Here is a 10840-nt window from a genome sequence, read left to right as displayed (position 1 = left end):
ATATAAGGTTGTCAAATATCTCCCTTCCGCCTTTTTGTCTTTTGAATTTCGCGGCTATGTACAAAGCGCTACAGAGCTCGTATCTGGCAACACTATACATAATTTAAAAGGTCTTGACATAACCTACAAAACGACGCTATGCATGATTAGTTTGGATATTGCGTTCACCAGTTATAGACGTGTAAACATGGAGTTCACTAACGCCGAAATTCGCGCTATTTTAAAGTTTTCCTTCGTTAAAGGCAAATCCGCTAGAGAAACGTTCCGTGAGATTAATGGGGTTTTGGGGGATGGTACTCTATCACTTCGAACCGCGGAGGAATGGTTTCGACGATTCAGAGCCGGTGAAAACGACACCATGGATAAGCCAGCCGGCGGAAGACCTGTGACGACAAATACCGATCAAATCATGGAATACATCGAGTTAGACCGGCATGTGGCTTCTCGTGACATCGCCCAGGAGATGGGAGTTAGTCACCAAACCATTTTAAACCATCTGCAGAAGGCTGGATACAAAAAAAAGCTTGATGTTTGGGTGCCGCATGATTTGACGCAAAAAAACCTTGTGGACCGAATCAACGCCTGCGATATGCTGCGGAAACGGAACGAACTCGACCCATTCTTGAAGCGGATGGTGACTGGCGACGAAAAATGGATCACATACGACAATATCAAACGAAAACGGTCGTGGTCGAAGGCCGGTGAATCGTCCCAAACAGTGGCCAAGCCGGGATTGACGGCCAGGAAGGTTTTGCTGTGTGTTTGGTGGGATTGGAAGGGAATCATCCACTATGAGCTGCTCCCATATGGCCAGACGCTTAATTCTACCATCTACTGCGAACAATTGGACCGCTTGAAGCAGGCGATCGACCAGAAGCGTCCAGAATTGGCCAACAGGAAGGGTGTAGTGTTCCACCAGGACAACGCCAGACCACACACTTCGTTGATGACTCGTCAGAAGCTACGGGAGCTCGGATGGGAGGTTTTATCGCATCCACCATATAGCCCGGACATAGCGCCAAGTGATTACCACCTGTTCCTGTCCATGACGAACGCCCTTGGTGGTGTAAAGTTGAACTCAAAAGAGGCTTGTGAAAAGTGGCTGTCCGAGTTCTTCGCAAATAAGGAGGGGGGCTTCTACGAGGGAGGTATTATGAAGTTGCCGTCTAGATGGAAACGGATTATCGAACAAAACGGCGCATATTTCAACTAAATCGGATCACTGTAACACTTTTTATAAAGCATTGAATAAAGAGCAAAAAAGCGGAAGGGAGATATTTGACAACCTTATATAATCCTTAAATCGGAAAACCCCTCAAGCCCCTGAAGCGAGGATAGCAAATTAAGTTTTTCCAAATATGTACTGTTTTTTACGAATGCCTATGTTGAAACATTGTTATAAGGAGAGGTTTTTGCTTATCTGTACTGTTGAAACCAACAACTTGTTGTTATATAGAATGCTTAAATCGCAAAGTCCTCTGAAATCCAATTCGCGAAGGTAAAAACACCAAGTTCTGCATATCTGTACTGTTTTTAAGTCGGAAAATTGCCTCCATCGAACTCATAAAAGGATGAAACACACCCTTTTTAGCAAAACGTCTATCTATATTAAACAATATGTTAGTTGTACCGTTTTGTTTCCAATTACGACTACTTGTATTGAACAACTTAGTTAGTTAGTTATACTATTTTGTTTAGTAAGTGCTATTAGTAATTTGGATGCACACAGACTGATTTACCTACTAATTTAACCCTAATTGAATCTTAACTTATATAGTTCTTTAGCTTACATAGAAAATTTATAGTTTTCTTGTTTTTTTTTTCCATTTTATAAATTTTATTTATTTTTTTCTAATTTTATTTAGCTTATTAGGCCTTTTTGTATCGCCCAGACCCACAAAAATGTTAAAACATCATTCCATTTACCACTAGGAACTAATTTCTAAGAAATCATAAGCTTAAAACAATGTAAACCGATGGCAACATCAAATAAAAGCGCATCACAAAACTATGCCTGTTCAAAAGTTTTTTCACTTTATATACTTTTCCAGAGCTTGAACCGGTTGCGAATTATAAAATGGCGGAAACACCACGTTTTTTAGATTTTTGCCGAAAAATTAATTGTTAGATTTGAAAAAAATTGGTATGCAGTTCGACTAATATTGAGACGCTGATTTCGAAAATACGCAGCGTTGCCAGATCGGAGAAGAAATAGAGATTCCAGAGCCCGTATCTCGGCCATTTGTGGTCCGATCCGGCAACGCTTGGCGTTTTCGAAATCAGCGTCCGAAAGTCTATCGAACTGCATACCAATTTTGTCGAAATCGGACAACAAGTTTTTCGGCAAAAATTGAAAAAATCGATGGACGATCTGGCAACGCCGCAAGGCTTACATCATTTTTTTTCGATATTTGCTGAAAATTTTTTTATTTGATTTCGACAAAGTTGGTATGCAGTTCGACTAACATCGATACGCTGATTCCAAAAATGCACGGCGTTGCCAGATCGGATCAGAAATAGGCTTTCTATAGCCCGTATCTCAGCCGTTTGTGGTCCGATCTGGCAACGCTTAGCATTTTCGAAATCAGCGCCCCAAAGTCTATCGAATTGCATACCAATTTTGTCGAAATCGGACAAAAAAATTTTCGGCCAAAATCGGAAAAAATCGTGATGTATAGCCTTTCCATTTTTGCGAAAAAACGGTCGAAAATGAATTGTTCGATATCGATAAACGTGGTATGCAGTTCGGTGGACATTCGAGTGCTGATTCCGAAAATATCAAGCGTTGCCAGATCGGGCCAGAATTGGGGTTTCTGGAGCCCATATCTCGGCCGTTTGTGGTCCGATCTGGCAACGCTTAGCAATTTCGGAATCAGCGCCCCAAAGTCTATCGAACTGCATACCAATTTCGTCGAAATCGAACAAAAAATTTTTCGGCCAAAATCGGAAAAAATCGTGATGTATAGCCTTTCCATTTTTGCGAAAAAACGGTCGAAAATGAGTTGTTCGATATCGAAAATCGTGGTATGCAGTTCGGTGGACATTTGAACGCTGGTTCCGAAAATGTACAGGGTTGCCAGACCGGGCCAGAAATAAAGATTGTAGAGCCCATATCTCGGCCATTCGTGGTCCGATCTGGCAACGCTTGGCGTTTTCGAAATCAGCGTCCCAAAGTCTATCGAATTGCATACCAATTTTGTCGAAATCGGACAAAAAAATTTTCGGCCAAAATCGGAAAAAATCGTGATGTATAGCCTTTCCATTTTTGCGAAAAAACGGTCGAAAATGAATTGTTCGATATCGAAAAACGTGGTATGCAGTTCGGTGGACATTCGAACGCTGGTTCCGAAAATGTACATGGTTGCCAGATCGGGCCAGAATTGGGGTTTCTGGAGCCCATATCTCGGCCGTTTGTGGTCCGATCTGGCAACGCTTGGCGTTTTCGAAATCAGCGTCCCAAAGTCTATCGAACTGCATACCAATTTCGTCGAAATCGAACAAAAAATTTTTCGGCCAAAATCGGAAAAAATCGTGATGTATAGCCTTTCCATTTTTGCGAAAAAACGGTCGAAAATGAATTGTTCGATATCGAAAAACGTGGTATGCAGTTCGGTGGACATTCGAACGCTGGTTCCGAAAATGTACATGGTTGCCAGATCGGGCCAGAATTGGGGTTTCTGGAGCCTATATCTCGGCCATATGTGGTCCGATCTGGCAACGCTTGGCGTTTTCGAAATCAGCGTCCCAAAGTCTATCGAACTGCATACCAATTTCGTCGAAATCGAACAAAAAATTTTTCGGCCAAAATCGGAAAAAATCGTGATGTATAGCCTTTCCATTTTTGCGAAAAAACGGTCGAAAATGAATTGTTCGATATCGAAAAACGTGGTATGCAGTTCGGTGGACATTCGAACGCTGGTTCCGAAAATGTACATGGTTGCCAGATCGGGCCAGAATTGGGGTTTCTGGAGCCCATATCTCGGCCGTTTGTGGTCCGATCTGGCAACGCTTAGCAATTTCGGAATCAGCGCCCCAAAGTCTATCGAACTGCATACCAATTTCGTCGAAATCGAACAAAAAATTTTTCGGCCAAAATCGGAAAAAATCGTGATGTATATATAGCCTTTCCATTTTTGCGAAAAAACGGTCGAAAATGAGTTGTTCGATATCGAAAAACGTGGTATGCAGTTCGATGGACATTCGAACGCTGGTTCCGAAAATGTACAGGGTTGCCCGATCGGGCCAGAAATAAAGATTGTAGAGCCCATATCTCGGCCATTCGTGGTCCGATCTGGCAACGCTTGGCATTTTCGGAATCAGCGCCCTGATATTAGTCGAACTGCATACCAATTTTGTCGAAATCGGAAAATTTATTTATCAACAAAATCCAAAAAATTTGTGATGCACCCGCCATTTTATAATTCGCAACCGGTTCAAGCGTCGGAAAAGTATAAATAGAGTGTCACTGCGACGAAAATATTTTTTTTTTTTAATTAGTATCTCAGTCATTTATTGTCCGATTTGGATGAGTGAGGTCTTAAACGACTCGTAGAAACCTAATTAAGCAATCAATGCAAAAAATTTTCGTTAAAAAAAATAAATGACAGATTTTTGAAATTTTTTCGAATAATTTACAAAATTAGGAAAAAAAAAGGACATTGCCGTTGGTTATGTTCTTCTGAGCTGTTTCAGACATTCCTTGTCAAAATTAGATGAGAATGTCAGAAAAAGAGCAAGGATTTCAATTGAATTTTGTTTTTTTTTACGGTAATTTAGTCAATTCTCATTAGATTTCAACGTAGAATATCTCTAACGAAACGGAAGAGCAATCTCCAACGATCTACATTAATAGTTTAACACAGTTGAAAGTTTTCCTTATAGACTAGGAAACAAAAAGGACCTATTTTTTTCTAGTTATGTCTATATGTTGTGCGGCGTATGGAGGTGGAGGCCGTGATGACTGGAGGTGATGCTGATGTCTTGATGCCATCCGTAATGCCAGCCCCAGAAGACATTTGGGCACTCCAGGGTTTAGCGAGCGGCAGGAATAATAACAAAACTCCTCCAGATGACTGGCAAGTGCAGTGTAAACATTTTCACAACGTCTGGCCAAATCTGGCTGGCAAACAGCATTAACTGCCTGTCGACGGCCCGAAGACAGCAACCTGCATCCTGCGACTCGAAGCATCCAGGCATCGCCGACTGCAGCAGAATCCTCGGTAGGCCATAAAATGGAAATTGCAAGTCGACGGCATTGCGGAGGCTCCAAGCGGCTTAGTTCCGTTCCTGCACAAAAAAGAAAAACAATTACAATAAATCAATAAGGGGGGGGATAGTGGGGCTGGATGTGTGACTTACCCTGTCATGATCGAGATTTATGGCTACTTACAAGCTCGGAACATGCGTTATGGCAATAAATAAACAATTTATTAGACAAATATTTTATGGCAAGAAATTGCGTGTAGGCCTGGTAGGTCCTGGCATATGACCCTGCTTTTGATGGCTATCTCCAGGATACAGTGGTGCCTACAGAGGAAGACCTTATTAGCTTGTGGGTAATTCTATATAATAAAGATACTATGAAAAAAACAATACTTTCGAGATACAGCTGGAACTTGTTTTGATGGTTTTCCAGGACTAGTACCTAAAAAAAATATAAACTATTATTAATTTGTTGCTAACAGGAACTAATTCTATTGACTTAAGATTTAAGGAGTCTAGGCTAAAAGATATACAAATATTTTAGAAACCCTAACGCTCCTCCCAGTGTCCACAAGGCCTGTGTCCTCCCAGCCTGTCCAGCCTGTCACTTTGTTTTGAGGGACGGCTGTGTGAAATATTGAACGAATCAATCGATTCGAGTCAAGGGCTGGAAATTTTGGAAAGTGCGTGCAATCCTCCGGGAAGTGCTCTTCAGTTGCCCATCACTTGTCTGCCGAATGGTTCACCTTGCCGGTTGGGTTTCTGGCTTTGGATTAAAGTCCTTTCTGGTTTTCGGGACGTGCCAATAAAGGGCAGACTGGCGGACTGGCAGACCGCCGGATTCGAGGCACGCGGCTATTTATGTGGGTCATTCACGCGCACGGGATGTGGACCGCATCCGTGGCCCCCAGACCGAGTGTGTAATTTACTTAGAAATAGATACAGATACGGACACGGATACGGATACATGTGGCACAGATACGCGGCTGGCAGACGCGCTTAGGGTCGACACCCCGTAGTCTGCTCTAAGAGAGCATTTTGAGTTCTTCGAGGGTCTAGCCCTCCTAGCCCAGCAATGGGTATCCTGCGCGTCGACCCTCTCTGGCGGAGTCCTTCCTGCGGCTATTGTTCCTTCAGCAAGTTGAAAGCTCTTGCGAGGAGGCTAAAACTTATAATCATGGCATCATCAACAAAATTATCGTTTTGCCACAGACAGCCCACACACGGGGAGGGGCTTGGGGAGGAGCTGCACAGATACACTCGCCATTTAAGAGCATAAAAGCGAAACGTGCTCCAAATGTGAATGACTCGCGCCCCCCCCTCAAGTGCTGAGGGGAGTCGATGTTGGTCTTTGGCTCCATTTTGGCTCATAACTTTAACTATTTTACACGGAACACACTCGACTCCTTCTTTGTTTTCCTTACTTTGTTTGCCTTGCCCTTATGTACTCCCCCAGTGCTTTCTTTTCGCTCCAGTTGAGCTCAGGAAGGAGCAAGGTCCTGCCACCTCCAGTGCTCAGTGTGTGTGTTTATTTTTTTTTTCGGCAAATTAACAAGCCAACAACGCCGGAACTTGCCACTTGAGGGTGAAAATTTATAGAGAAGCGAGTGGCAATAAAATATTGGAATCGAAGAAGTAATGACGGGAGTCTCGAGCTGAGGAAATCTCGGATTTAACGATACTACTTCCGCTTACCTCTCCCCGGATTTCCCAGCACCTCTTGCTGGGTGTATCTTTTCATCTCAAAAAGGCACCTGTCGTAGCCGTGTAATTGAAGCATAGAAGAAATCGCATTCGCAGTTCGCACGAACGCACTTCCTCGCAAATAGGGACATAGGGGGATGGCTTCCGAGGCGAGATCCTTTGCCGTTAATTGCAATTACTTCAAATATTATTTGCACACATTTCCGCGCCAAAAACCGCAATCAGCACCGCGGTGAGCCAATCAGGAGGGTGTCGGGAATAAAAATCAAATGATTGCCAAGTAAGAGGCAAGAGCGGGTAGTCCTGCGAAGGACTAAGCTCAGCCCATGAATATTCCAGATGGCGACCTTAACCCGTTTGCCTGCCGTCTGGCCCCCGGACATAAATAGCATATTGACGTCCTAAAGCGGCTTGGAACGGCTCCGGCTGTCGCATCCATTTACTGGCTTGTCCAAATCAGCACCTGAATGCAGCACCATCAAGGACCTCCTGCCCCCAGCCTCCGGCTCACTTCCCGTCACTTCCAATTGCAGTTGCCATTCACAATCGTCTGGCATGGCTGCCGTCCGATAAGCCCACTCCACGCCACTCAGCGACCCTCCTCCTCCTCCCCGCTGCCGACGCCTCTCTGTCCAATAAATCAAACATCAAAGCGATGGGATGGCCAACTTGAAATGGACTGCGAATTTATGCAGCGACAGTTCCCGCCGAATGGCCCGAAGCTTCAATCCACAACAAAGCAATGCCTCTCAGTTGGAGATTCCCTCTATAGGTCCTGGCACGCGGACCAGACCAGGGGCCACTCCGAAAATACTTTGATTTCGGCCCTGAAACTTTTTCTCCGAGTGAATCCACTCATTCATATGCAAATGTATTATTTTATTATAATTTCGACTAAACCTTTTAGTTTTTTTTTGGTTCGGCGTTTCTGGCACCTGCATAAATTTACCTGCATGCCGATAAAGTTGATTAAATGCAAAGTGGAAAGTGGCAAGTGACAGAGGCAGTGGCAGTGCCGATGGCAGTGGCAGTGGCAAGTGCAAAAGGGGGAGTCCTTCCTGTAAAAAAAAGGCTTTCAGAGGTGATGGAGAGGTGGTGGGGGAAGCATACTTTGCAAATAATGGAAAATTAAACAAAATATTTTCATAAAGGTGGTATTTTTCACAAAAAAACAGAAAGGAAAGCTAACTGCGAGGGGAGTCGTATGTTATATACTCTTGAATATATAATATATCGGATATAGCAGGCCGATCTTAATGGAATTGTAGGATAAAACAAGTAGCCAATAATATGGTAGAATCCCAATCATCAAAAACATATTTTTATGAAAAGTAAACAGCAAATAAATTAAAATTAATAAAAACATCGCCCTCCTCCTCGATTCTCATAGGGGGCACCTAAGCAGTGCCTTGAAATAATATTTGAAAAATAAAAAAAAAATATATTTAATTAATAAAAACAGCGCCCTTCTCCTCGATTCTCATAGGTGGCACCTAAGTAGCGCCAAAAAATAAAAATAAAAAATATTTATTGCGACTTTTTTTTTCAAATAATTCATAAAATAAATCAGTATTATGAGAGCTATAGCTATGTGGGATATAGTAGACCGATCCAGGCCTACGACTTATATGCTGAATTCACATAAGAGAAGGATGCAAGGATGTGCAAGTTATAAAGTTTGAACCTTTTCAAAATCGATTCAGGAGGTTATTCTGATCATGAAAATATATACTAGAGATGTACTAACCTTCTCTAAGGTTAGACAGACTTAAAACCAAAGCTGTTATACCCCCTGGAAGGGTATACAAACAAGTAGAGAGTAAATTAATTATGAAAAGCAATGTTTGTCAGCCCAGAAGAGTAACAAAAACGAGCAGTTTTTGTGGAGGTGCAGCAGCTCATGCCGAAGAACCATGGAGGCTGGCGAATAGTGCTGGCCAGAGATAGCCCCGCCAGCTGGTTAATTGGCGCGGAATCCACTTATCGACAACTGTTTTGCGGCAGCCTAATCCGGGCCAGAGCCGACTCATCCCCGGATCAGAATAAAAGCGGCGAAGGGCCCGGCATTCCGCTGAGAAGGGTGCTGCCCGATGGCCGAGGAGAAGCACCGCATGCTCTATCAGGGCCAGGACTCTTCGCAGGACCTCTCCCAGCATCCTCTGCAGACCCCCCTACTGAATCCGCCCCAGCGGTCGCTCTCCTACTCGCCCTCGGAGCCGCCCACCTACGAGGACGCCATCGCCCCGCCGCAGGTGCTCGAGAGCTTCGGCTACACGCCGGACCGCCGCAGGACCTTCTACGCGGAGCCGCAGCACATTTGGAGCCGGATGGCCGAGCTGGCCGTGGAGGAGATGCCCTTCAGCGAGGCCCTGGCCCAGCTGCAGACCATTCCCGAGCAGGACGAGGAGCCGCCCGCCCTGCCGCCCAGGACGATTCCCCCCGGCCATCCGCCGCGTCTGCCCATGCCGGAGGTGCGAGGTAAGTGCTACGTATTCGCCTGGAGTCCTGGTCCTGATGTGTGGCTCTCTTCCAGATTTCTTCGCCCTGACTCCGCAGCCGAGGCTGGGCGCCCAGGCGGTGGACATCATGTGTCCTGCCTGCGGCGATACGATCATCACGAAGGTGCGGAGGACTCCCAACTCGCGGACCAATGCCCTGGCCGGCTGGCTCTGCACTTTCGGGTGAGTAGCTCCTTGCAAGCCAGTTCCTGAAAGGATCTCCAAACCCTCTTCCTCAGCTGGTGCTGCTGCGCCTGTGTGTGTCCCTACTTTCTCAACTGCTGCCGGACGACGAGCCACTACTGCCCCACCTGCAAGGTCTTCCTGGGCGCCCACTACCCCCAGGACCGCTGTCGCCACTAGGCATCGGATGGGTCTGAAACCTGGCGCGTCTGCCCCGTGTATGTGTAAATAAATCCTCTCGATACTGGTTCTGATGCCGATGCTGGTTCTGATTCTGATTCTGGCCCGACCACAAGGACTCGGGGCTTATTCGCTTGTAATGAGTAACGGAGCCTGGCGCGGCCGGAAATTGTGCTCCGCAAATCGAATTGCCAACCTAAGCTCACTCCCCTGCCTCCTGTGTCCCTCGTCCTGCCATGTCCCGCGCCCAAAATGATGCATAACTGCCCTAAACAAATTGCCTCGCCATCACTCTGGTTTCGGCGAACAGCGAGGGTCTGCTCCTCGCACATCCTGTCGCGGAGTGGGATGTCGCTTGCTACTCTGATACCCTTTACGGTTCTCGAAGGATAACCTCTAAAATAATCACCAGAATGGGTCTAGAGGCCTTAAATATTAAGGGGATTTCTGTTAATCCCTTGCGGAAATAAACAAATATAAGCTTAAGGACGATGGACCTCAGATCTGTGGAGGAAACTGCCCCTGGAAGGGTATCCTTCAAGCCACCCTACATGTCCCTCATTTGGGATTTTTGTATTTTGAATTCTGCGCCCATGTCAGTGCGATTTGCGGACTGTGTGGCTCTTGGGGGAGAGGCCGTGGGAACTGCATTCGGATCGCGAGGATGTGGAATTCAATTAGCGCCCCGTGAGATCCAGCCCGTGGGGCTTTCGAGTACGCGAATTCCAGGCCATCCCGGAGAGAGGCCTTGCTGCAAGCCAGAACTCGACAATTAGCCGGGTCGGGGGCAGGGGCAGGGGCGAGTCATAATGGCCATAAGCGCATTACAGCCGGCATTTCCATCACATCAAGTATACGCCTCATTGTCCGCGCCAGGGCCTTCACCAGAGCTGCCTCTGTCTCCCAGTCATAATAGCCATAATGGCAGTCACAATAATAACAATAGCAATAATAACGTGCCAGCCAGAAACAATGAGAAGCCGGCAACTTTAATTGGATTAGCTCTGCGAGGCGTTTGCTTTCTCCGTCCGGAAAGCCATCAACTTTGAAAGCAAACGAACTAGATACACTTT

At 45.6% G+C, this 10840-nt stretch overlaps 2 protein-coding genes across 5 annotated transcripts in view; one reads left to right on the top strand and one right to left on the bottom strand.

Annotated features, from left to right (window-relative positions):
- Nucleotides 1-4601: 4601 nt before the first annotated feature.
- Ypel (Yippee-like) overlaps nucleotides 4602-10840 on the bottom strand; it is a 50413-nt gene continuing 44174 nt past the window's right edge. For 3 of the 4 annotated variants that reach the window (XR_006246335.2, XR_011444220.1, XR_011444221.1), the window contains exons 4-6: nucleotides 5596-5644; nucleotides 5359-5526; nucleotides 4602-5286 (exon numbers count right to left, since the gene is read on the bottom strand). The gene's annotated coding sequence lies outside the window, so the exon portion shown is untranslated. The remainder of the gene's footprint in view (nucleotides 5287-5358; nucleotides 5527-5595; nucleotides 5645-10840) is intronic. The other variant, XR_011444222.1, reaches the window with a different exon arrangement.
- Nucleotides 8970-10253, top strand: LOC108123758 (uncharacterized). Its single transcript, XM_017239056.3, has 3 exons — nucleotides 8970-9384; nucleotides 9440-9587; nucleotides 9644-10253. The coding sequence occupies exons 1-3, from the start codon at nucleotides 8997-8999 to the stop codon at nucleotides 9765-9767; spliced, it is 660 nt and encodes a 219-aa protein (XP_017094545.3). The 5' UTR covers nucleotides 8970-8996; the 3' UTR covers nucleotides 9768-10253.

Source organism: Drosophila bipectinata, chromosome XR, assembly GCF_030179905.1.
Source record: "Drosophila bipectinata strain 14024-0381.07 chromosome XR, DbipHiC1v2, whole genome shotgun sequence".
Classification (NCBI taxonomy): domain Eukaryota; kingdom Metazoa; phylum Arthropoda; class Insecta; order Diptera; family Drosophilidae; genus Drosophila; species Drosophila bipectinata.
This window is presented reverse-complemented; position numbering and strand designations above follow the sequence as displayed.